At 37.5% G+C, this 27,550-nt stretch overlaps 1 protein-coding gene, 1 long non-coding RNA gene and 1 pseudogene across 4 annotated transcripts; 2 read left to right on the forward strand and 1 right to left on the reverse strand.

The window, feature by feature from the left end:
• Positions 1-1,487: 1,487 nt before the first annotated feature.
• On the reverse strand, positions 1,488-16,585 carry SRI (sorcin). Its single transcript, XM_016147997.2, has 8 exons — positions 16,434-16,585; positions 15,438-15,521; positions 13,394-13,463; positions 6,856-6,899; positions 5,941-6,088; positions 5,626-5,739; positions 4,603-4,661; positions 1,488-2,996 (listed from the first exon to the last, which is right to left on the reverse strand). The coding sequence occupies exons 1-8, from the start codon at positions 16,482-16,484 to the stop codon at positions 2,970-2,972; spliced, it is 597 nt and encodes a 198-aa protein (XP_016003483.1). The 5' UTR covers positions 16,485-16,585; the 3' UTR covers positions 1,488-2,969.
• Positions 9,808-9,925, forward strand: LOC118611125 (annotated as a pseudogene).
• Positions 16,546-27,550, forward strand: LOC107512449. Of its 3 annotated transcripts, XR_004953892.1 has the most exons (5): positions 16,722-17,032; positions 23,114-23,243; positions 23,341-23,412; positions 23,810-23,929; positions 26,254-27,550. It is a non-coding gene; the product is annotated as an uncharacterized LOC107512449 (long non-coding RNA). The 3 variants fall into 3 exon arrangements; XR_004953891.1 differs by lacking the exon at positions 23,810-23,929; XR_004953890.1 differs by lacking the exons at positions 16,722-17,032; positions 23,114-23,243; positions 23,810-23,929 and adding an exon at positions 16,546-16,696.

A 27,550-nucleotide genomic window follows, 5' to 3' on the forward strand; every position in this document is an offset into this window, starting at 1 on the left:
CAATGGGCCCTGGAGAGCTCAGTTTGAGTTAACTTAAAAACTGTCCCACCCGGCCACCTCATCTCCCAAGCAACGTTTCAGCCAGTCTTTGCACTGGCACTTGCACTTCCATGCCTCCAGCTCAGGCTGAGGGAAAAAGTAGTTATATGTGAGAAAAACAGAATTCGTTGACTAAGTGTATGTCTATTATGAGTAAAAAAAACAGTGATCACATATATATAGCTCCATTTCTTGTATTTATAGTATTCTAGGCATATAATACATAATAGTTCATTACGATGAACAGTGAAAGAGTAACACACTCAGCTGAGTAAAATCTAGTCCAGACAGGCTTGTTTTAGCTCACATGCCATCACGTGGGGGGACAATACCACCTGGAACATCGTGCAGAGTGGGGGCCTGAACTCCGCCTTGGCTCAGCGGGAGTGAGAGCTGTGATTATGTAAGACCCTGCGCTGCATATCTATGCCAGTCACCCCCAGGGAAGCACCAGGCCTCTCCCATGGAAGTGCTTGAAAAGGGTTCTAAGTACTTCATAACTTGTGAATCTGTGGAAACATGAGACTAAAGCAGACAACTCCAAAATTAAATCTTGAGTTGAGGTGATTTGAGGAACCTAATCCTCTGAATGACTGAAGTATTCAAGTTTGAGCTTAGCTGTATACCTACTCCAACTATATGCTTTAGGAAAAACAGACTAAGAAAGTTTTAAAGAAGGAGGTGAATCTGCACTGGAAGGAACACAGAACCCAACATAAAACAGAAATAAGGCAACACAAGATTTACTTGTAATGAAGACTTTGGCTGTAACTGAAGAAAGGGATGGATATGTCAAATTTATCAAGGGGAAGGAAACTTCCTAACTGCAGTGACATACTGACTAGGCTCCATGCTTTTGGAAACAAAGTGAAAGTAGAAGTGGTGGTGATAAGGAGACTTGCTACAAGGTATCAATAATTAAAACTGAATTATTTCCAGAGACATGGTTTTATCATACCTTAGCACTTAACCAAAAGCAAATTCGGAACCATGGCTGGTGTAGCACACCTTGGGACTCATCAAAGAAGGATGGTTCAATTATGGCCCATAACCTCAGGTCAGCAAAGGCCCTCTTCCTTACCGCTTTACAGTGATCTAGGAAATAATCCTTTCCTTAAACTATGACTTCCTAAGAGGATTCTGGTGAGTTTGAAGAAGAGCAGACACTGTGACTCTGAGGGTGAGTGCTCTGCCTCCTGGTCCTCTGAGCTCTCGCTTTGGCCCTTTTCTGGACAGCTCAGGCTCAAGCTGACTTTGTGGCCTGACAGATAATATATGTGGAATAAAACCTAGACCCACGACATAATATAAAGCAGGCTTGCCTCACATTCTGATATGTAACCCAGGTGTGACTTCTTGACATAAAGACATACGTTAGGGTTGAATAAATATTTATGAAATAAATATATATTAGCAATATTTGAAAAAAATCATTAGTAAAATGAGGCTAAAGATGCTTAGAAATGTTTTATTTTCATTGGTTGCCAACCGATTGATCATCAGAATGGTAAGCCTTGCATTGTGCCTTACAATTAGACAGGTGTTCTGCTGGCGGGGAAAAAAATAGGCTAATTTCATTATTTTATCTGTTAAGCTCTCGCAAAAAAAAAAGCACAAACCAGACCAGCTTTAAATTTAAGAAACAGAAACATTATTGGTACCTATTACACCAACACACTTGTTCATGTTCAGATCTACCCTAGGAGGTAATAATTATCTCTTTTTTTAAAGACAGGGAAACTGAGGCTCTGAGATTATCTAAAATGATCAAACCACATATTTAGTAAGAGGCATGAGAATTCAGATCCTACTTAAAAGCACATGGTTTAAAAATTGTTTTTAAAAAGACTTCCATTATAAGTGTAATCGTTGCTTATTAGAGAACGTGTGGAAAAGTAGTAGGAAGGAAGAAAATAAACTCACGATCCTGACTTCCAGCGGCAGTCACACCGACATTTTGGTGCACTCTTTCCAGTCCTTTTGTTGTATATATTTTTAAATGTAAGTGTGAATACGTGGCATATCCAAATGGAAATATCAATATTTAAAAAAAAATTAACATCTGATTTTAAAAGGAAAGCACACATATTATAGAAAACTTGGAAAATACTGAAATGTATAAAGGAAATGAAAATCTCCTAGAACCCTCTTAGCCAAAAATAACCAGTTTATATTTTCATATATTCCCGTAGTCTTTTTCTATCAATTTTCTTTATACACAGTTAAGCTCTTTTATACACAGTACAAGCTTTTTAAGCACTGTTGGCAAAGGTTTACATGAATGATAACAAAGATCTTGGTGACAGTGTTTACCAAATTATTCAATAGGTTTCCAAGAGGCAGAAAATAATCACTCATGTTCCCTGTCCATTCATATGGCCATCAAAAGGTCTGTAAGCCTTAAAGCCTGTGCAAGTTTCCACTAAGGTGAACCATGACATGGATTTGCACGTTTTTTTTTTTGCACATCCAAGTAGGTCTAAACCATTTTACATGATAAGGCTACTTCATACATAAGACTTTCAATACCAGGCGAAAGCCCTTCTGGGAGAGGAATGACAACAGCTGTAGCCTGATGAAAATGTTTTAGTGTCCTACAATGACAGATATATATATATAATGTGCCTTAAACATTTTGCACACTTAAGTTTACATTAAAGAGGTTTAGCAAAAAAATAAGGCGTATGACAATGGCTCAAGAAAATTCTAAATGGCGTAAGAGGCCTGATCTTAAATATTAATAAAATTTCAAAGAATTTATTACCTAAATTGAAAACAAAACTTCAGATGTACATAAAGTAATAAACCTTAACAAGAGCTGTTAAGGAAAAGTGGCAATGCAAGTTTACACACATTATGAAGGCAAGGAGAAAGGACAAAAGAGAACTAAAGCTGGAATGTCGATTGTATTCATACAGCTTCCTCTTGATTTAAACACTCATGACACACTGAATGAACTGAAAGAGAAAAGTCAGTGTTAGTTACACCGAATGCACCCTCGCTTATTTAGGCAGCTTACATTTTCATATTCTAATTTGAATTACAGATTTTAAAAAATCCTTTATAAAGTAAGAGTGATGTACAGAAAGGTTCATTTTTGAGGGAAGCAGTCTAACAAAATTACAGTTTTTGAGGGAAGCAGTCTAACAAAATCATAGTTTCTTACAGGAAGCAGATCTTACTCCAAAGGATAAAGAGTTATTTAAATTTCAAATAATATCTAAGACTCTATCAATAGGCATGGTCAAAGGTACCTACCCAAATACAAAAAGTTGAGTTCATACTGTCATATCATGTGGGGACTTCCAAACTGCACAGGATCTCCCCATTACCCTAACAGAGCTCCTTTAGTTTATTCTCTTAAAATACACTTAATTAAATTTTAGCATGCAAGTATATGTATTTACCGAAACAAGATATCTATCTGACCCTTCTCCAATCCAGAAACCCCAATTTAGAAGCGTCAATGTGTGCTCTGAAATGTTTCTTGTTTTGCCACTAAACACACATCGATCACTAGACCACTTTTTCTAACAATTTTCTTTTTCACTCTTCCAACACCAATGAGGCACTGTACACTGCAAACCCTTGCAGCACTCCTGCAAGGCCACGCTGATTCTCCCATTTCAGGAAACAAGAAACTAAGGGTCGAGATGTTTAGATATCTCGTAAGTGGCTCCATCTCAGACCAAGGCCTGTGCACTTTCCACTCCACAGGCTACCTCCCCATCCTTGGAAACAATGATGGGATTGTCACCTGAGAAGTTGCACATTAAAGAGAACACATATTTAAGCAGAAAAAACAAACCTGATGAGAAGCTTGTCTACGTGTACACGTAGCTGCTATACTGAATGCATGTGCATCTTTATATTTGGTAATGGAGAAATATTTTAGAATATTCAGTGATTTCAATTCTAAAAGTGATTTTTTAAATCAATGGCTGAGTGAAAAATGGAAACGACTTTGCTAAGTATATTCAGCTAATGCCATCAAAGATGGCTCTTAGTTACCTTTACACTGGTTACATGGCCTTATCTTACCTCATTTAGTGTGGCTATTTAGTAAATACATAGTTTTAAATTATGACTTAAGTTTCTACCTGATGTACATGATTGAGCCAAGTACAGCTTTGAGATGTTAAAATTACTTCTCAATCTCTGAAATGATTTGTTTATCAAAGGCAAGAGCAGATACAACATCTGCATGGTATTTTTCAAGGACCTTTCTGATAAAAACCTCATAGTATCCCAGTCAAAAAGGCATTATTACTACTTTCTCTTTCCTCAAATAGTCTCAGAGCAACGCAGAAACCTGCCTAAGTGACCCAGCTGAGTGGGACAAGCTGGGCTTTCACCCAGGTCTTTTAATGCAAAGCAAACAGTGGTCTATGGATAAGATGAATAACAAATGAAATTAATAAATGTTGAATGGTAACTTCTCATCATTTATGCCTCGAGTACTCTCTTGCATCCTGATAATGCTCTTAAGAGCTAACTTTAAAAGAGATGTACATTTGGCGTACATTTTATTTATCTACTCAGTTTGAATTTATTGAAACTTACATCATCATATGGGAAATTCACAACACCTTGCTGACCAGTATCCCGTCTTCGAAAACTGTCTGTAAAACACCACAATAAAGTTTATGTTTTTTTATACATCTTGTGTGAACTCACAATAATTATTTTGGCATTGGATTCAAAGAACAGATCAAAGAAGCCAACTGTATGAATATGAGATTTAATATGCAACAAAGTAATATAATGTGAGGAAGTTGGCCAGTTGTCTTTTTCGGTGTGGAGCTGGAAGAAAACACCTTATCTCAAGTCAGTAAAAGTGGTGCAACTTCCGAGGACATTGCTTAATGGTGATGAAAGCAAGAATTTCAAACTTCTTAATAATGTAAATATTAATTAAGGAATAGATGGATGAGTCCCTAATAGGAAAAACGGGCTGCAATAAAATATTCTACCCATTGAGCTCTGTCCTATTGAAAAGGATTTACTTTTATTAAAAAAAATATATATATTTGCCTTCAAATTTTGTTAAGATGCAAAAAAATTTATAAAACCAGATATTAAAAAGAGTAAAAAGAAAAGAAAGGAATAGAGTAAGGAAAGATATACAGAAGAAATAGAGGGAATGGAAAAGTGGAAATTACTCATATCACCTCATTTAAGAATTACACCTGAAATAGATGACCATCATTTTAAATCTCCAACAGGAGGCATTAGGAAAGAGAACTATAAATGAAAATTTTCGCTTTTCAAATATTTTGCATTCTAGAGAGAAATCACAGAATATTGCTCATACTCTGATCAAAAAATTAGTTTGTTATATTTTGGAACATTTAGTAGAATTTAGTTAGGATTATTTTAACAGTAGATTACTCACTAATTCTGAAAGAAATTCTGGGGGAAAAAAGGAATAATTCTGCTAAATATGCTCAAAAGAAATGTTAAAAAGCCACTGAAGTTAGAAAAAAAGATTGGGACAATAAAAGCTAAGAAGCACTGAGAAATGAAATGTCATAAAAACTGTGGTTTCTTGGTCTATGGAGATAATATTGTCTTAAAAGAACACACCTGTTAGAGCTCGTAGTTTGACACAACAGGCTATGTAATCATCGAAGGTGATCTTTCCATTGGTGCTGTATCGTTTTGCAATTGAATTGACGGCCTGGGGACTCAACCGAAATCCTGAAAGGAAGAAAAATCATCCGACAAAAAAAAATAAAGGGTTACAAAAGAGGATTAAAATAATCAAGCATAATTTTTTAAGACAGAATACTCATTTTAATTATGAGCACACACTTTTAGAAGACAGGAACTGCCTTTGTGTAGCACTTAGGTTTAGAAATTAAAAGTTACTTCTACCAATGAACAGTTGGCCATACCCACCCATTGTCGTCAGGGCCTTCTGAAGTTCTTGAGGATCCACTGTTCCACTCTTGTCGCTGTCAAAGCTGATGAAGTGCTGTCTCCAGCCGTTTAGTACAGACCAGAGTTCTTTAAATTCACTGAAACCCATTGTGCCTGACATATCTCTCTGAATGTAATTAAGGATTAGAGCTTTCTCTTTGTGGGGCGGGGGGAAGAGAGGAGGGTAACATTTTCTAATGAGTAAATATCAGGGATAAGAAAATTTAATGTTCTTTCTACTAAAAAGGTTAAAAATGTTATATGTTCTTCTTGGTATGATATAGTAAAAAGACAGTCTAGTAATGTAATAAAAAGGGCCCATGGAGAAAAAGATCTGAGTATATATTTATATATTTTCTTTGTAGGGGAAAAAGATAATCTATGTGATATGATTACAAGGAACTAAGATGGCCATTGTGAGCCACATGTGAAATGGACCTGGGCTGCACTTTCTGGGTGTCCCAGACTATACAGTTTACGCTTCTGTCCTAGGTCCTCTTTGGCCTAATGCTCCCTTGGTAAGCCCGCCCAGGCCCTATAGGTCAGTACTAACTATACCAAGTCCAACAACTGTGCTGTGAAAAATTTACTGCTTGACGGTCAGGTGTGAGTCATGCTGAACAATCACTATTCAAGCAAAACAGCTTTCCTGACGACTCAGATTTCTATATGTTCTCCTTCCCTAGTGGCTTCCTTTAATTCTCAAATAACCAAGCTTTCTTCCTTTCTTCTAAGCTTTCTTCCTTTTTCACACCAAATTCTATCTTTAAAGCTAATGATTTCAGAAAACTTCTTTGTGGTCATTTGTGTCACCGTGTTTACTGAGTATTTTATATGAATTCCTTTAGGAAGAAATTTTTGTCAAAAAATACTCTAGTCAGCAACCAAGGATACATCCAGCATTGAAACCATAAGCCGACAAGTCTCCAGGTTAAAAGCTGTTAATTCAAGAAAGTACACAAAATATTAGTACAATTTCAAAAATTCATTACATTAGCTAATTAATTCTAATTAATTAGCAATGTGATTACTTATACACTTTTGTTTTTATATGCTACACAATTTTTATAGAACTAAATTTTATGGAGCTTTGAAATATATTTTTTTCCAGAAAGGATTTCTTTTAGAACCCAAAGTTTGATTTTAACAACTTTATAGAAATCTTTTAAAAAGTACTGCATAATGCCTTTTAAAATTTTTAGGTGTGATCATGGTTTTGAAGTTAGAGAAAAAAGTGTCCTTATCTTTTCGAAAAGTATACACTGAAGTTATTTGTAGGTATAATAAATGTTAAGATATCTGGAATTTTCTCCAGGCAGGGTTATTATAGATGAAACAAGAATGGCAATACATTGATAATTGTTGAAGCAGAATGAGGAGTACAGAGAAGTTCACTGTATAATTATCTCTATTCTTGGATAGACTTAAAATTTTCTATAAATACAGTCTTTTAAAAATGTTACATACATTCTGCCTTCGAAACTGTAATATAGTGAGTCTGGTTCACCATAATGAACCACAGTGTATTATATCCACCATGGTGACTGGAAAGATAGGGGTACTTTGTTCATAACTGACTATAAATAGCTGGTTTGCTAGTTCTTTGTCTAATCATTTTTTTTCTTTTCCCTTTGGCAGGCACTGAATAGTACCCACCTACCTCAAATATCCTATGACTTCTTTTCATATACAGTAAGCTTATATATGAAATCGGATAAAAAAAACACTCACCAGAATTGTATTAAATGAGAGCTCCCTGGAGTAATGAACAACTCAGTGATGGACACTGTTCAGAAGCCCTTTCAATTTACTTATAGTTCAAAGGTGTTAGGAAGGCATTTCCATACTTAGACAACCAATAGAATATACTTATTGGCTAACAACCTACTGATAATCTACCTAAATATTGGCAAATGACTAAGAACTCCTTGCATCTTATATTATGTTAATGGGAATCAGTGACTTTGAGGAGATATTATATAGGTACAAAGAAACTCTGAGGCTACAAGTCAGAAGTAACAAGTGTGATGTGGGCAAAACAGTGTAAATTCTGCAAGCTTATAAAACTGCACACAGAACTGACATTTTCGATAGCTCTTACTAGATTCATTTTTATCTCTAACCGAATTGAATTTAAAACACAACGAAGTTAAATGTTATTACTTAATGTCTCCAAACAGCACAAACTACAGGTTTTCCACTTTTAATATATTTTGGCATATCCTGGAACCTGAAATAAAAGATTGGAGAATATTTCTATTTTGGTCCTTCACTCTCCATTGGATACAATTCTCTGAGGTGAGAGGACACAACACTTTCCAACACTTTTGAGAAAGAGTTGGTCAACTTTTCATTCTGACTTTTAAGTTCTATAGAGGTATGAAGTCTCTCTAGTCTAGACCAGTACTTCTCAATCTTGAGTGCTTATGAGAAGCACCCAAAAGCTTCAAAAGATCCTGATACCTGGGCTGCACTACACAATAACTATTATTTTTTCCAGTTTTATTGAGAAAGAATTGACATACAACATTATGTAAGTGTAAGGTGTACAATGTAATGATTTGTGCATATATTGCAAAATGATTACAGTAATATAGTTAACATACCCATCATCTCACAGTTAACTTTGTGTGTGTGTGAGAGAGCTTTTAAGATTTACTCTTAGCAACTTTCAAGTATACAATAAGTATTGTTAAGGATAGTCACCATCACTATAGAACAATTAAATTGGAACCTCCAAGTGTGGGACCCAGAGAGCAGTCTTTTTTTAAGGCTTCTCAAATGATTCTAGTGAACGGCCAAAGGTAAGACCACTGTTCTACACAAAGTGTGAGTCCTAGACCAGCCATGTTAGTATCACTGGGGAACTGGTTAGAACTGCAGATCCCAGTCCTTAATCAACACCAAAAAATCAGAATGTACATTTTAACAAGATCCCCAGGAGATATATATTTATATAATCTGGACCAGCATCATCAGGAAACGTGTTCAAGAACAAATTCTCAGGTCTTACCCTAGACCTCCAGAGTGAGAAACTCTAGTGCAGAGCCCAGCAACCTAAGTTTCAGTGAGCCTTCCAGGTGATGCTGAGGCTGCTAAAGTTTAAGAGCCACTGCTCTAGAAGGCCTGACAACCACAGGGTGCAACCAATTATGTTTGGCTTATCAAGGTTTTTGAGGGGTTGTGTAGCAGACGGCTTCCCCGTCACCTGGTTCTATGAATGGCACCACCATCCCCACTCAGTCACATGAGCCAGGAATCTGGCGGTGACAATTCCCTCTCCCCTGATATTCAACTACCGTCTAGACAGCTTTGGGATCCATCCACTTGCAGTCCCACTGTTACTTCCCTGGCATTTCTCAGCTGTCCAACTCCAATGGCCACCTAACAGGTATCCCTGACTCCCTATGTCTCCCACACTCAAGCCCCCAATTTGGTCTTTATCCTACAGCCAGGGTAGTATATGGTCCTCCATGTAAAACCCAGCAGCAGTGTTCCATTGCTCTCAGGATAAAGCCCAAACACCTTAATTGGCACATAAGGTCATACACACATTTTCTAAGTCCAGCTAGTTTTCTACTCTTCATTCAACCCCCATATGCTATCTTCACGAGAATTTCTCAATTCTTGGACTGAACCATGCTCCCTCTCATCTCTAGGTCTCTTGTACATGCCTGGAACTTTGCCTGTTTCAGCCTCCTCACCTCTATTTGGGTTATGTGCCCCTGCTAGGTGATCCTACAGCCTCTATACTTCACGATGTGCTTTTCACAATGTCTTACAAGCACTGTTCGTGGTGGCACATAGTACCTACCACATGATGGGTGTCAATTAAAAACGTGTTGGGTCTACCGCCATGCCACCCTGAATGTGCCTGATCTTTTCTGATCTCAGAAGCTAAGCAGGGTTGGGCTGGATTAGTACTTGGATGGGAGACCACCACAAATACCAGGTGCTGTAGGTGTTAAAAAAAAAAATGTTGGTTGGACAAGTGAATGAGCAGATGAGACTGCATTCTCTCAACCCTCTGCAGAAAGCTGTGTACTCCTCTCAAAGTCTAGAGAGGATACGTTTTTTAAACAAAATCTGATTTTAACTGATACGTACATGTATAATCTCTTGTCAAAACACCAATAAGAATATAAGACTATGATTTGTCCATTTTAGAAAATCTTCCATATTCATTAATTCGACAAATGCCTATTACGTACTTATTATGTGCAGGGATCCAGATACCAAAAACATTGGAGATAACAAAAGTGAAACTGGGTCCCGCCCTCGGTGACAGTCTAAGGGAAAGGTAAGTCAGACACATACAACTCTAGCCAAGGGAGAGCGCAGTAAACTAAAATAGAGGCACTGAAAGTACTAGGAGGGATTGAGGAGTTAGAGGCTCCTTTCTAGAAGGGAGAAAGAAAAAGACTTCCTAGAAATAGCCTTTAAGCCCAGCCGTGAATGACAGAAAGATGAGGGACATTTGGTGACAGTCAAATAGAGCTAGGGACCAGCTTAAGCAGAGAAACAAGAAAGTCCAGGGCAGGCAAAGGAAGTGGGAGAAAATACCTTTTAATGAGGCTACATTATAGAGGATCTTAAATTCTCATTTAAGCTATTTAGCTTTTGTTTTGTAGGCACCAAGGAACTACTCAGACTTTTTAGAGGACAGTGACAGGTTCAAACTATGTGTCAGAAAGAAAAGAAATCTGGTCATTTTTTTGTGTGTGAGAATTTAAAAGGGAGAGAATGAAACCAGCAATGAAGAAACAGAAAATTCACCATTCCAGACAGTTCTAAAGAACTAGAATGCTCAAGTCTAATAAGTGTGGGTAAGGAAATACTTGCTTAATTTTACTTGTATTTTCCCCCCAGAAACAGCTTAATGCTAATTCTATTTTAAATAATTTCAAAATAATCTTTGCTACAATTTTACTTTCTTTTGTTCATTTTACTAGAATGCCTCAAACATCTTTTATTCTAGTAGAAATCCACAATGTAACAGACCTAGAGGAAAGCCGTACCTCCAGTTGTTTCTTTCAACTGTGCCACAGAGAAACAACTACACTGAAGGAAAAGAGAGCTGAATTACTGTTTTATAGACTAGAGCAACTGCCCTCACCCACTCCAACTCTAGGTATGAGTTTCTTTTTAAACTGGTTAAGAAGGTGCCTGTATGTACAGGCCTGGAGTACCTACCCCTGCCCCTTATCTGTGCTATTTTGGTTTGAAAGCTCTGTTTACAAGACCCACTAACGTATAATTTCTGTTATTACAAAACTCACCCTGATATCTCTCAAAAACAATGCTTTTGTGGTTCATTACAGCCTCCACCACCAGATGACAGTAAGCAAATTAATTCAATCACATGGTCCTGATGACTCAGGAAATATTTTCCTCTTTGGCTCAATGATCTAAAGCCGTCACTAAGTGTGGCTTTCTTAAAAGAAATTTAAAAGGACTGCTCTCCAAGGATGTAGAACTCATTTTGTTAGCCAGATTTTAAAACCTACCACACCTCTTCTACTGAAAGAGTGTAGAATAATAGTGTGTGTTGTGACATAGCTCACTTTTGTATACCCCACTCCGAGACCTTCTTTGTCCACTAGCCCCAACTGCTTGAGGTTAACAAGTAACAATTTAAGTGTACTGCCTACAATAATCAAAACTCTCCTATCTAGAAAGTGCTTCTTTTTTTTAGACTAGAGTTTTAAAAGAGAGCTAGTTTAAAAAGAGAGTTAATAACTATGCCAGACAGTCAAAAAATGCCACGATAAATCTTCAAAAGTGAATTTTAGTTTGAGCATTTTAATTCGGTTTAAGGGGAAACTGAGGCTTTGATGTGATATTCTGCCTTAATTAACAACTGGCAAAAAAGTTGGCAGCTAAAGCACTTCAGTTAAACACTATTTTCTACTCTGGATATCAGTCATGGTTAAGATCTGGTTTGAAAAGAGGCGTGTGGTGTGTGTGTGTGGATGATGAGAAGCCCCGCCAGGATGCGGCATCTATTCAGTGGTTCCCTGTCTGTAGCTCATGCAGAGAGCTCAAAAGGCAGGAAGGCGGTGTAGGAGTTGAAGTATAAGGCAGCAGATCCAGTCTGTGAGGGACTAAGGGGTATGTGGGGGGCGGGGCAAGTATAAAGAGTTTAGAAATTAGGAAGGACCTATCCTATTTAGCCCACACATTCTCTTTTAAGAAAAGAGGAAAGACCTGGGGGATGTCATGGTAAGCATTCATGTTGCCAGCAGATGCTCAGAGACCAGGAGTGCACAACTGGCTCCTTGAGGTCTAGAGGTGGGAGACAGGACTAGCCATTCAGAACTAGGAGTGCAGGGAAGGACACTCAGGACCAAGTGCACAGGGCTAGCCGCTCAGAGTCCTAAGTGCCACCAGGCTTGGGACGAAGTAGGGCCCTGGCAAACAGCAGTAAGTGTTAGCTATTGTGAATGAAAAAGGGGCGATTTAACGAACCTCACAAGCTATTGAGGGGCCACATGGCAAGCCTGACAAGTTCAGTGACCAAAAGTAACCACACAGAATGGTCTCATCATAAATTCCTAACCAGACACGCCATGGCGGGTAGTCCTGTCCCAAGCCTGTATCTTCCTTAGTAAAGGTCAATCTTTACCTTACGTGAGCCCTGTCCATTATTATGCATCTAGAACAGCATATCTTTGAAATGTCAGAGTAATTTTCTTCCCTAGATCCCTCCATGGCACAACCACAGGCACCAGAGCATAAGACTAGTGCATGAGACCACAGAAGTTATCTTGTTCCCTGCATAACCTTTCTATGGCCTATAAATGTTAATTATTAACAATCCTATTCCCACTAATGTAAAAGAAGTGTTTCTCCATTTTGTCTTTTATCCAATCCTAGCAATCTCCCTGCTTTGCTTTCTCTCACCCCCTTAATCTACTACCAATGGATTTCATGCACCTTCCTTACGTTTTCTCCTTTGATTCAAAATACATAAAAGGAACTGCAAAATTGCCATTCTCCAGAGTGTTTTCTCAATCTGTTGAGATTTTGCTTCTGGGCATGTCCTCAAAATTCTGGCTCAAATAAACTCTTAGAAGACTTTTCTATAGATTGGACATTCTTTCACTGACACTCCTATCATTAATGAAACCTGACCTGGAAGTTTTACCTCAGCACCTTAACTCGTCCTGTGTTAAGAAGGCCACAGCAACTATCTCTGCTTCGAAGGATTCCAGACACATGGAACCCTAATCTAAGAAACTCACCCAAAACAATGACTTATTAAGAACTGTTTTCAAATTCACATTTTGAAATAATAAACCGAATTTAGTTATTGAAATTCTAAATGTTGCTGGATCAGAAAAGCTCAGTTTCCGTGAAGTCTGTAATCACAAGTAACAATTCAACTAGAAAATTCAAGAGTACTAGAGAAACTCTGGGACTGTCGACTTACGTTTGTATCCTCCAGCAATGCCTGACTGTGTCAGGCATCTCTGCAATTCATCAGCATCTATTTGCCCATCCTTTTGGAAAAAAATAGGAATAGGAATCATAATAGTAACTTGTACTTCTCATTCTTAGTTTATTTTCAGTATTCGATGTAGCATAATAACCAAGAAAATGATTATTAGCATGCATGACTTTTTTTAAAGGAATATCTTCCCCAAATAGGCATTCTTTTCCTCATCGTACTTCCATAATGAAAGAAAGACAAATTGTCACATCCTCTTCCAAAAATGGATAATTGAGGCCATAAAAAATATTTCTTAATATCTAAGTGGGCATTCAATTTCACACACTATTTTAAATAATCATAAGAATTAACAGTTAGAAAGCTGCTTACACCTATACTTTAGTATTACCAATATCTTTTCATCATTTCTTCTAAATTTCTGAATTAATTTGGCATAAACATTCTCAAGCATAAGGTTCCCCTTTTAAGAAGACACTAACGTGAATTCAGTTTCTTCCACGGATACATATTTTTTAATGAATAAAAATAATGTCTGTCTTTGTCTTCTCTTACTCTGAACTAAGAAACTGCCAAAGTTAAACATTTTAAAATAATTTTATATAGTTGTTTACAATCTTTCTAGCTTGTTGGGGGTGGGAAGGACAAGCAGGAAGGTACACAACTGACATCAGTAAATAAAAAGCTTAGTTCAAACAGAGATAGACCTTTGTGAAATAGTTTTTTCAGACAACTATATATACATCCAGAAGATAGAGGTTCCCAATGCCTATTCTAGGTCAGAACTAGATATGTTATTTTTAGAGATTTTAAAATAAAATATCTAAATCCTGAAGTCTAAGGGTATTATAAGTTAGAAATAAAGAGCAGGATCAACAATTTGAAAGATGATGGATATGCTGATATGGGCCAGGGCTGCTGAAAGCTAAGCAGGTGGGGTCACTTACAGGGCTGGAGGCACAAGCAATCTAAGAATGAGTCTTGAGCTTTGCTGTATCTTGTGGTTTCAAAGATACAGATCATTAACAGATTAAGCAGATACTACAAGGGAAGCTCTTTCAGTTTTAGACTCAATTTTCCACTCAGTTTCTCAAACTGTATTTCTTAGAGTGCTATTCTAAAATGTGGTCTTAGGTTTTTATCCCAAAACATTCTGTAGCATTTTCACATTAAGGTTGTGTTACTTCTAGCTTTTGATCAAAACAAAGCTAAGTTGAATCCATATGAGCAAATATTCCCTTTGGACACGTCAGAGTTTATATCAACAGTGTATTTACCATACATAGTGACTGTGTGAGCTAGGGACATGCCCTCCCTCAATGTACACCTGCACGTGTCATACAACTCAGAATGCAGAGAACTGAAAGGTTTTGGGGAGCAGACCTTAATCCTCTCTTTGGGACAACAGGCCACAAAACTTAATAAGGACACAGAAGAACTGACCTAGTAACAGCATCTGCATCAAAGTGAAACTGTTCACAAGATTAACTTCTTGATAGTAAGAAAAGCGTAGTAACTTTCTTATTTTGAAGCTGGTGGATTTTTACCATAAATATCTATATCCTAAGGGGGTGACTGATTAACAGTCAAATTCAACCCAAAGAAAGTGTCCATTAAAATCTAGCTACAGAATTACTAGAACATGTCTTTAAGTTGTAAGAACAGGGGTTTACGTTTACCAGATATGGAATTTCTTCTCTGGAAACCACCCTAGCCCCTGACAATTCACATTTCTAAAGACATCGTTCTACCTCACAGATCTTAAAGCATATTAATATTCTGTCCATTATGACCCTAATTCAATCACAAGTTTACTTCTGAATTTAAGTAACATAAACCCCAGCAACACTTTGTCCTAATTTGTTCTGAATATTCAGAAATAAGTAACTGACTAAAAATTTCCTTCTTTTTCTTTTGCAGAAGGGATTATTTTCCAGAGGAAGGGTCGTTTTTCTGTGCCACTATAACAGAGGTCAATAGAAATGTAGACTCTGACCATTCTTTAATATTAAAGGGAAAAGCTCACCTGTCCAGCTACTGCAGCAAAGTAACCATACAGCGGATCCTGAGTTTGCCCGGGAAACGCAGGCCCTCCAGGAGCCCCTCCATACTGTAAAATAGGAAGCACAAATTCAGCATTACCCCACTGAACCAAGTTTTATTCTTTCATCACAGAGTGCCATTGTGCAAAGCCAGACAATTGCCTGACCTTTATTTCATTTCCCTCTCCACCACCACGCACGCTCTAACTGCAATCACACTATCCCTTTCTTCCATTCCCACTACAAATTTAAAAATTGGCGGCTTGGACCAAAATGAATTGTCTCAACACTGACAGTTGCATATGTGAAGCAGCATAAAAAACCCAGATTACTGAGCTAAACGCAACCTAGGCAAGCAATTTAAGAGTAGGGCTTACATTTTTTTTTTATAGCGTTTATGGTATTTCCAAAAGTTTTGAGACAGGTGTAGCCAGGGTGGGTAAAGGGTGTTTCCGGCTGGCTACTTTGCCGCGAGGGAATATTCTTCCTGGAAACAGTTTCCACGACAACGCGCATCCCAGACGCCGGGCAAGGGGTTCTTCTTCCCGGGGAACTTTTACTCTGGCGGCTTCTCCCTGACCTTTTTTCCCCTTTATTTTAAAGGGAGGGGTGGATCTCCGGGACCATTCTAGATTAAAATGGCTCTTGCTGTTACGGGAAACACCGAAGGGAAGCCAACACCCAATTTGTACCATCTCACGCCGCGTATCCGGGAGTCACAGGGTGGGCTTCTGGGGTCGCAATCCACCCGCACCTGAACCCCGCGCGGCCACCAGTGGGGAGACAAGAAGGGGCAGAGAGAAGGAAAAAGCCAGAGAAAGGCTGAATGGCCGGGGCCTGGGGCGAGGCAGCCACAGGGAGAAGCTGGGGACGGGAGGCGCCCGGGGAGCCACCCAGCGGAGTCGCCAAGTGTAGTCTCTCGGCGTCCGCAGTGTCCAAGGGTCGCGCCTGGGCCGGGGACCAGCGCAGGCAGCACTTACCCCGCCTGGGTAGTAGCCGCCGCCGGCGCCAGGGTGTCCGGGGTACGCCATGGTGCAGAGTGCGCCGCCGCCCTGCGCGCCCGGCCTCCCTGCCCGCCTGCCCGCAGGGCCCGCCTCGGAGCGGACCACGCGGGCCGGGGGCCGGGGGAGACGCGCCCGCGAGCCGCCGCCCGCACCCGTCTCCGGCCCCGCCGCGGGCCCCGCCTGCGCCCAGCCCTTTCTTTGTGTTTTCTTTGCTGAGGCCGTGCATCATCGAAAGTCCGGTAAGTGACTTAAGAACTGAGAATTAATTCACAAATGGAACGTCCCGCCCTTCAGAACGAATGGCACAATCCAACATCAATTCAGGCCCCGGGAATTCCTTTTATCTTCCTACTTGACTATTTTCTGACTTTTTTTTTTTTTTAATTTTAAACAACTTTATTGGACAGGACCGACCGGGGGAGTGGCTAAGTGCATTAGGGCCCCTCGTAGATGCCTGTGGGTGAAGGAGGCGACGAAAGATCAAAATATGAAAGCGCCCTTGGAAAACAGGAATACACTTAGGGAACTGTGTGCCAGGCAGCGGGTGGCTTGCGGTCGCACATTTCACTGAACAAGTTGCGTGTTTCCTTTCTAGGGGGCGTTGCCATTTCCTGGTTAAGCTGGGCGTATCTGGATAAGGCCTGGGGGGTGGGGCGGGGCGTGGAGACCGAGGGAATTTACTGGGCAGGCCAGCTCTGTTCAGGTCGTTCTTCGCAATTGAGTTGTTTGAATTAGTATATGGATGAGACAAAATAAACCTTCCAAAAGGACTCATCTACTTTTTATACTTTTTAAACTTTTTAAGGTTTAGAGCAAGCAAAGTGTGCTGGTAAATATTCAGTAAGGTGAGATGTTGGAACTTAGGTGATTCAGGAAGTCGTTTTCTTTGTTTCACAAGTTTCTTTTTCACCCAGTTGAGCAGTCTGAAGCTATTCGGATGTAAGATTTCTTGTTGGATTTCGATTCGTGTAATTTCAATCACGCAGAATTTTTGCAAATTTTAACGTTTTTAGAAATGCATTAGTGAGCAAAATTCACAGTATTTGCTGTGGGGTTGCATAGAAAAATTTAGAGTCATCAACGTTGAACAAAGTTGGAGTGTCTGCTGACTGTGGTACTGTGTTTGTTCGCCATGGTGGACAGTGTTCCATTCCTGGGTGAGGTTCTTACTAGGGTCATTGTTTTTCTCTTATGTATAACTTCCCTCCAAATCCTCTTTTTGGGTACCGGAATTCCAAAAATGAAAGTCCTGAAAACAAATTCTAATAGTCTCTGTTGTCTCATATCAAATAAACTATGTGTTTCCTATTTTGTATTTGGTTCAGAAAGTAGACTACTGTTTTCAAGTGCTATAGCAATTTTCGAGGTAAATTAGACATTTTATGAGTACTTTGGTCTCTGTGGGGTTTTTTCTTTTCCTTTTTGTTTTGTGGTAAGAACACAGCATGAGGTACACCCTCTTAACAAATTTTTAAGTGTACAGTATTGTTAACTATATGCATAGTGTTGTATAGCAGATCTTTAGAAGCAGATTTTTAGAAGCAGATTTTAGAAACTCATACCCATTGAACAATTCCCCATTTCCTCCTAAGTCCAGCCACTTTCTATTTTCTGTTTCTATAAATTTGACTACTTTAGATCCTCATAAAAGTGGAATCATGCAGTATTTGTCTTTATCATTGGCTTATTTCACTTAGCATAATGTTCTTGAAGTTTATCCATGTTATAGCATAAGATAGGATTTCCCTTTTTTTATGTTTGTGGCATAAACATTCCATTGTGTGTTTATGCCACATTTTAAAATTCATTCATTTAATGGTGGACATTTGAGTTGCTTCCACATCTTGGTTATTATGAATGATGCTGCAGTGAACATGAGTGTGCAAATACCTCTTTGAGGCCTTGTTTTCAAATTCTTTTGGATATATATCCAGAAGTGGGATTGCTGAAAAATGTTTTCAATTTTTAAGGAAACTCCATACTGTTTTTCATAGTGGCTGCATCATTTCACATTCCCATCAACAGTGTGCAAGAGTTCCAATTTCTCCACGAACTTGTGAACACTTATTGTCTGGTATATATATATATAAAATAACCATTCTGCCAGGTGTTAGGTGATATCTCATTTTGACTTCGATTTGCATTTCCATGATAATTAGTGATTTTGAGCCCTTTTTAATATATCTGTTGGCCATTTGTATGTCTTCTTTGGAAAAACATCTAAGTCCTTAGTCCATTTTTTAAACAGGTTATTACTTAGTTTTTTTTCTCTGTTAAGTTGCAGGTGTTCCTTATATACTTTGGAGACTAACTCCTTTTCAGGTATATGGTTTGCGAATATTTTCTACCATTTCATAGGTTGCCTTTTCATTCCATTGTTTATTTTCCTGTCTTGAATTCATTTTGAGTTGATTTTTGCATAAGGTGTAAGATAAGGGTGCAATTTCATTCTTCTGCGTATGGATATCCAGTTTTCTCAGTACCATTTGTTAAGAGACCTTCCTTTCTCCACTGTGTAATTTTGGCACTCTGGTTGAAGATCAGTTGATTGTATGTGTGTGAATTTATTTGTGAGCTCTCTATTCTGTTCCTTGGCCTCTGTTTTGAAGTTTATTTTTTCAGAAAGAGGTAACCAACTATAAGGAATAGATAGTGAAGGCTGAACTCAAAGTTAAATGTAAGTTCTTTCAAGAATCAAATTTGAAAGAAGTATATGGCATATAAATAATGCAGAATTAGCTTTGTGGATAAGCAATTATGCTAATTGTCATTTCAATTGACTAGACATCTTTCTACTTCCCCACTGCTAAAGAATTAATGGAGTGCTGCAAATGAAATTCGTACAGTTATTGCCAACAAATTGGTTGGTAAGCTACTGCTCCTTTAGTTTATAGAAAAATTGTGGCAACTAATAATAACAACAGACACATAAATAGTACTTAATATGTACCAGACCCTCTTCTAAGCACAAATTTACATATTTGCTTAATCCTCATAAAACCCTATGAGATAGATACTATTATCATCCTCATTATATGGTTGGGGAAACAGGAGCTGAGAGAACTTACCCAAGTGGAAGCAACACAGAGCTGACCTATGCTGCTAGGCTGTCTGGCTCTACATTTCTGTGCTCTATACCAGGGAGCAGGAAACTTTGTAAAGAGCCAGATAGGAAATATATTAGGCTTCATGGTCCGGATAGTCTCTGTAGCAACTATTCAATTCGGCCACTGTAGCATGCAAGCATCCCTAGACAATACACAAATGAGTGGGTATGACTCTATCCCAATACAACTTTATTTATGGACACTGAAATCGGAATTTCATATAGTTAACATATGTAATGAAACATTATTATTTTCAACAATTAAAACATGTTGATATTATTCTTAGCTTCCTGATGTATGAAACAGGAAGTGGGACAGATTTGGCCCTTGAGTAGCAGTTTGCCAACCAATGCTAAAACCCCTCCAAGCTTCTTATTTTAAGATAAAGCTTATGGGTAGTGGTGGCTGAGTCATGCTAAGGGATTTTGACCTCCCAAGGAAAGGATCCTATATATGGAATCTTCAGACTTCTTCAGAGTCTTCACCGTTGTCTAGTAAAATGGCCAAAATAACTCTGAAACCTGACTTGTGTGTCTTGCCCTATGTAGTAATAGCCAGAGGACATACACAATGACAAAGCTGGCTGCAGAGCTAGCTTTTAAATGTTTATAAATGTAACATGGATTTCTTTTTTCATAGGCTGAGTATTGTCAAACCTAAAAATTCAGGAATAAGAACTTTACAAAAACAAGTGAATACAGGCAATTTACTTTTATGGTTCTGATGTTCATTCCAGTTGAAGGGGTGAAGGTGGAGACTGAGAGAAATTAGGAACTTTACAAAGTTGTTGTATGTGCTCAGTGTTGTAGATACTTCCTTATGGTATTGTACTGAAAAAACATCACTTTCAAAAGGAGATGCAATTCCTCACATTTTATAGATGAGGAAATCGAGGCTTAAGTAACTTCCCCAATGTGACACACCAGGTCTTCAACCCCAGATTTACCTAACTCTAACGTATGGGTGTTTTAAAATATAAGGAAACTACAAATATAATAAACCAAGCTCATATTTCTTTCTTCATTATACTACTTCTTGGGGAATTAGGGCAGAGGAGGGCCTGCAGCAAAATAATCCTAGAGACAGAATACTCTCCAAAGGTCATAGGTGTCAGCCTTGAGCAAGACCACACAAACCTTCCTAGAGTAATACATATTTCCTTCATTCCTAAATATAACCTAGAAGAATAGAACCCACTCTTTCTATTTTAATTTTTAACCAAATAAAAACTCCAGTGGAATAAAAACTCATACCTTCAAATCACAGAATCCTAGGTACGGACACTGCATTCCTCAAGCCATTTAAAGAAACCCAGCAACAGAACCCCTAAGGTGTATACACTAGTCAGAAGAGGGATTCCTAACTGATACAGACATCCTGGGAACTAGAATACTGTGTTATATGTCCTGACAATTTACTAAGTCCTAGCAAAAGACTGCAGTGGTTACTCAGCCATACCACAGTGATTGAGGGTTGTGGCAGCATTGTAAGTTACGGAAAAAGCTATAGGAGATTTGGAGAGAGCATATGGATCCTAGTCATTTGGAGAAGTCGTTGGGATCACAGAAATCTTTCTGCTCCTCTTTCTCAGTCATGTTGTTTTATAAAGAAGATGAAGAAATCGAGCCTGGGAGAAGGCAACTGAGCAGCTCAAACTCTTGAAGGGCTGACCTAGCCCAATGTAAATATTTCACTCTTCCAATCAAGGTGGTGGCATTATCTGAATGTGACTCTCAGTGAAGATAGTGTTCTTTTGTGGTATGATCTCCTCAATCCATCTCTACTTATGTTTTCAAGACAAAATGCAGTGTGGACTCTCTCTTTGTCCCTGGAGAAAAGTTAACATGAAGTACAATGTGTAGTATCTAGACTGAACTTCCTCATTCAGAAGTGTGGTGAAAGGAATAATCTAGCTAAGTAACTGCCTCTATTTCACCATTTCTGCAGGTGAATTAATTACAGGTCTAATATCTCAGGAAGAAATGAACAATGACACTTTACAGATTGAAGTCTCAACTTTCTTTTAATTCTAATTTGTATATTACCTTAATTGCATGTAAAATATTAAATGGGTTCCTGGCACATAGTAGGTAATAATAAATAATGAACCACAGCTGGCCAATAGGACTTTCTATCATACTGGAAATATTTTATATCTGCTGGCCAATAGAACTCTCTATCATACTGGAAATATTCTATATCTGCGCCATCCAATACAGTAGTCACTAATAACATGTGGCTATAAGCAGGTGAAATGAGCTAAAAAATTAATTTAATTGAAATATTTTTTCCTTTCCAGTTGATTTTTTAAAATATTAATCATAAGAAAAGAAGAAATGCTGTCATTTGTGATAACATGGATGGATCTTGAAATTACCATGCTAAGTGAAATAAGTTAGAAAAAGTTAAGAACCATATGATTTCACTCATGTGGAATATAAAACTGAAAGCAACAAATGAACAAGACAGAGACTCATGGACTCAGATAATAAGGGGGTGGGGGAGAATAGATAAAGGTAAAGGGGGATCAAATAGATAGTAATGAAAGGAGATTTGACTTGGGGTAGTGAACACACTGCAATATACAGATTATGTATTACAGAATTGTACACTTAAAATCTATTTGATTTTATTAACCAATGTCACTTTAATAAATTTACTAAAAATTAATTTAATTGAAATTTAAATAGCCTTTTGGCTATGGGACAAGTTTTTATTGATCCCCTCCTTTTTTTAGTGAAGCTCTTAGCCAGGAGGAAGGATCGAGATTAACCAGGAAGCAGATTTTGGAGGATGTGTGTGTGTGTGTGTGTGTGTGTGTGTGTGTGTGTGTATGCATGTACATGTGAGTATATATGATCTATGGATGTGTAGTTTATATATAATATACATGTAATTTTGTAGCAATTAGAGCTGTTGAAAATGGCCAATTAGAGATGAACTCCCCATCACTGGAGGTGATGAAGCAAAGGCTATAAGGGATGCTGAAGGGCAGGGTTACACTTTCAGTAAAGGATTGGATGAAATAATGCTCTGTAGACTACACAGTGTTTTCTAATAGTCTCTTAACTTTACCCCAGTCACAGCCATAACACTAAGATTATGCCCACTTTGCAAAATGAAGAAGCTGAAGCCCTGTGATTTGTTTTAGGTCACCAGGCTAATAGCAGTAATACTTGACTAAGTACTCATTTTCTGACTTAAAATCTTTTCTCATATTCACGGTGTCCTCTCAAGACTCTTCTATGGTTCTGCAATTCCCTTGGATCAGAACTTGGGGGATTTCCCTTTTATTTCTCATAGAATGTTTTTCAGAAATCAGAATACTACATTTACATAATCGTTTAAAATAATGGACACCTCCTTAGCTCTATTATTACTCATTATAATGATTGGTTTTAGGATAGGCAATTAGTTTTTTGACAAACTGTGTAAATATTCATGGGTAAAGGGACATCGAAAAATGAATGCTATAATTAGGAACTGTCTCTAATCAGCCCTCCCTGAGGCTCACACTGATTGTGGGGTCTCTGCAACTTGTACTTGTAGCCATCACCATGTTTGGGAAATACTGGATATTGGGAGCTGTGTTTCCAGGTAGAACATCACCTGCGCTCAGCATCAGCCTTGCCTGAGGATGCATGTTTCTAAGGGCACCGGACTAGTAGTGTGTTACAAGGTATCTCCAAATCTAACAGAGTCTGGGTTATGGAGCGGGATATTTGCAACATAGGGTGTATTGTGTGAAAGTCACTTTATGACTGGTTTCTGTGCAGGCCTTCAAAGGCTCTTCAAAGCCCTCAGTGTTCGTCTGAAGACAACCAATCCTGGAGCCGGGACAGAGTGAGGTATGGATGACTCACTTAGGCTTGTTTTCTGCCTACTCGCATTTCAGTCCCTTTGTCCTGCCAGTCCTAATGTCACAAAGTCTACCCAGAACCAGAGGTGAAGTAAAAAGCCAGGATTGGTGGGGAGAGAAAGGGATATAGTCTCTATCAGTTCTATTAATATGGTGTGTGTTGGGGGTGACATTGGGGAGGAAGAAAAATAGCAGAAAAATTTTAAACTAGAGCTCTGGGGAAGGAAAAATGACAATTTTTTGACTCCCAGACACCAAGGAGAATAGCTATTTTCAGAAAGCCAAACTTGTTCGAAGCTTATACATGTCAATAATTTGTAAATTGGGAATTTGGGAATTTCTTAATTAACAGGAAAGTGTCTCTTACTTTATATAATTTTTTTCAGGGAGTTACTTGCCTGTTTTTATATAGTGGGAAGTCGGTGGCAAAGCTGAGAAAGGAATCTGGTTCGATTCTCATTTCACTATTTTGTTTGGAAAATACAAATTGTGATATTGCTATTGTGGTAAGCAAAGGCTCAGTTATGCTATATTTTAATGTTGTATGCAAACTTAGTTTATTTTGCACTGACAGGCAATGGTTTATCAAGTATGTTAGACTCTTTATGGGCAAATCAATCTAACTATCTCAGTCTAACTATTTTATCTTCAATTATATTACATGCTTTAGAATTACTATTTTATGAAGACTTCGTATTGTGGACATTTTATTAAAATGAGAGGAGTAACTTTAAATTAGATCCATTTTTCTCAGAGCAAAAGGAAAAAAAGGAAAACTTTTCTTGGTGGCTGAGAGAAATTTAGAGGAACTAAATTCTCTAAGAAGCTGAAGCTATGTAGAGAGCTTAACATTCTATGAGTTTATACTAAGAGTCTCAATGGGGAAATTCAGTCATCATTTCCATATACTCTTTAAAATCTCATGATTGAGAACACAGTTTTCCATTTAAAAATAATTTTCTTTACCGTATTTGTTAATTTCTAAATAATTTTCTTTACCATATTTATTTTTACAGTTCATACTTAAATTTTTGCCCCTCACAGAGCATTTAACTATTTTATAAAAAAATAAACTTGACATATATTCTCAGCCTGCAAAATGAGTTAATAGAATTGCAAAGATTAAAAACTTTCTTATTTTTTGACAGTAGATTTAGAACATTTGAGTTGTTATAGAACTAACATTACATATGTATCTTTTATTTACCTGCATCTTGAGGCGAAGTCTTAGAAGCAGAAGCTATTGATTCTTAGAGGAGTGTGTCCTTGCAGGGCGGCCAAACAGAAAAAGCAAGAAGTATAAACTATAGTAGCAGATTAATCACATTGCCCTTTTGATCCTTGGCAAACAGTAACCAACTATAAACACATTTAATAGTGTAGGCGCCTTTCCCATAGGCTCCAAAGGCCTTATCTGAAATATGTATGTTTCAATGTTGGAAAGAATTACCTTAGGTAAGGCAGCCAGCAGCCAATAGCAACAGTATTAAACACATAAACATCTCAATATTTGACATTCCATTGGAATTATTGCCTCTATCAGAAATTTCTGAAGATTTACAGATATGTGCTCTGTGCCAGTGGAGCTGGCTATTAAGAGCAAATTTTCAGGAATTTTGCTAGCCAGCCCATTGTTTAACACTATCAATATTATAAATTACATTTTTTAACTTACCGAAAACAAAGATAACAAATACTCAAAATGCATCATTTCTTAATTATTTTTCTGCACTGATACTACGTAACGGAATACTTACTGCTTGGACATTAATCCCCAACACCAGACCCAGTCATGCCATTTTAGTAGCTCGCAATTGACTGTGGTATGAGTATTCGCACAATGGAAATCAACTTGTACTTATAAATAAGAGATTGATTTATTGTTTTGTTGCTTGTCTAGTCGACATGGAGTTGACATGTTGGAGGAAATATTAATAACGTAGGTTAAAGTTTAAAGTGTGTTGTGTTTACAGCTATTACATTGTGAATTGCACAGACTGTTGAGGAAACATTGTTCCAGCATTTTCAATTATTTTGGTTCATTAGAACAATTTACTGGCCTAATGCAGAATTAATTTCACTATAACCAGCTATGAAAAAATACTGTGTTGTGTAAGTTTAATTTTAAAACATGAACTTGATTCAAATGATTTTCAGGACTGTAGATAATAATGTATAATAAACAATGTTCTAATCCCTGCAGTTACACAAAAAGCTGAAAAGAAAACATTGTCCTGAAACTGAAATAAGTTTCAGTCTGTTGAAAATACTTTTGAGGATTAGCAGTATTTAACAGTAAATCACATAGCAGATTTGACAATAAATTTATTGGGAAAATGTTAGTGGATTGGTATGCAACTCCATTTGTCAGATCATAGTCGAATTCCAGCCATAGATTGGCTCTGGATAGAAAAGTTTGGCAAAAATCAATAAAAGCATTCTGTGAGACTCAATTGGCTATATGAAATTGACAATAAAAAGTATTGTATATTTTATTATTATTTATAGATTGTGTGCTACACATCTTTTACATCAGTAAAATTTATAATGATCTCGTGTGTATATATATGTACATGTAAAATTTTTTTTTTTCCTTCGTAGAGAACTTTGTTAAAAATTTACCAACACACCACTAGCTGTAGCCTAGAGGGTGGGAGGGTGTCCTTTGAACTCAAAGATTTAGAGAGCTCTATCTGGGTCCAGGCCATGGACTTGATATTGACTGGAAAACCAAAGGTAGCATGTAATGGGATTTTAAACACATCTAGATAAAACTTCAAAAGTTTTTCTTCAGGACACTCAAATGCTCCTTTCTGTTCTTATTTTCCAGGTCCTGGAAGCAGCTATCACAGGCCCTTAAGTTTCCCTCTTGTGCTCTGTGACTGTTCAAAGTCCCTGCTTCACAGTTCAGCCTTCTTTGAAGAGTTTCTAAGCTTTAAAATCATCATTATGCCCCATTTAAACTCCTGTCCATCAGATGTGGAAGACCTCTTACAACTAACTAAAACAGAATCTGTTTTATAACTGTAACAGAATCACCTTTTTTTTTAACCTGAAATTAATCTTTAATAAGATAGGTGGTAGGTTTTAAAAATAAAATAATACACGTGTATTAAAATTTGTAAAATACAAATGAAAAGAAGAAAGAAAAATTGCCTACTATCCAGAGAAAATCCTTGTAAATGTTTTGGCATTTCTTTCCAGGCTGTTTTCTATGCCTAAAAATAGGATCATCCTATGTATACTTTTTGTAGCTTGCTTTTTAACCTAATATATTGAGTGAACATCTTTTCATGAACTGTTCTAATTCAACACCATTTTTGATGGCCACAGAGTATTCAAGTGTAGTATGATCATTTTATACTTTTACTGATCATTGCCATATTATTCAATTGTTTGCAAATTTTTATTATTACATACAATGCTGAAATAATATCATAGTTAAAATTTTGCTTACATTCTGGACTGTTTTCTTAGACATATTCTTAAAACTAGACTTAGTGGGGTGAGGTTTTTGAAATTACTGATAGTTATTGTAAATTGCCTCACAGGATTTATATAGCCAATTTATACTATTAATAGGATATGAGGGTATTTACAGCTATAAATAGAGAAGTGTATAATGATGTTCAATGATGTCATGAGCAATCTGTCTATAGATCTGGATCGTAGACTGAGTTGTAAATGTGGTTATCCCTAGGTGTTGAGTTTATGGGCCTTTTTTTCTTGAATTTTCCTTATGTATATATTGTAATATTTTTTAGTGAACAGTAACAGTAGACCCCCGTTAATTAAAATGAATAAATAAGCATTGTCACATGAACAAAACCCTACCATTAACAAAATTAAAGGCAAATGGCAACATCTTTAATAAAGGGCTTATATCTTACACATAAAATATAAATCAGTAAAATAGAGAGGTGTTTTTGATGGAGGTTCATCCTGTTTGTCTCCTCTTCACTTTTCTCTATCACTCCTTTACTTTAAACACACAGACACACCCTCACAAACCTACATCCACACTCATTCATTCCTGACCATACCTACCTACCCAGTAATTTGATGCCACACTTTTGAAAGGCTTATAAATATCTTAAAAAATAATGATTTAGTTTGGAATCATAAAA

The sequence above is a fragment of the Rousettus aegyptiacus genome, unplaced genomic scaffold, assembly GCF_014176215.1.
Source record: "Rousettus aegyptiacus isolate mRouAeg1 unplaced genomic scaffold, mRouAeg1.p scaffold_m13_p_13, whole genome shotgun sequence".
Classification (NCBI taxonomy): domain Eukaryota; kingdom Metazoa; phylum Chordata; class Mammalia; order Chiroptera; family Pteropodidae; genus Rousettus; species Rousettus aegyptiacus.

Coding starts and splice junctions, on each gene's coding strand:
- SRI (XM_016147997.2), bottom strand. CDS start 16,484: ATGGCGTACCCCGGACACCCTGGCGCCGGCGGCGGCTACTACCCAGGC. Junction 13,464..15,437: donor TTGCTGCAGTAGCTGGACAG/GTGAGCTTTTCC, acceptor TTTTTCCAAAAG/GATGGGCAAATAGATGCTGA. Junction 6,900..13,393: donor CATTGCTGGAGGATACAAAC/GTAAGTCGACAG, acceptor TTGAATTAACAG/CTTTTAACCTGGAGACTTGT.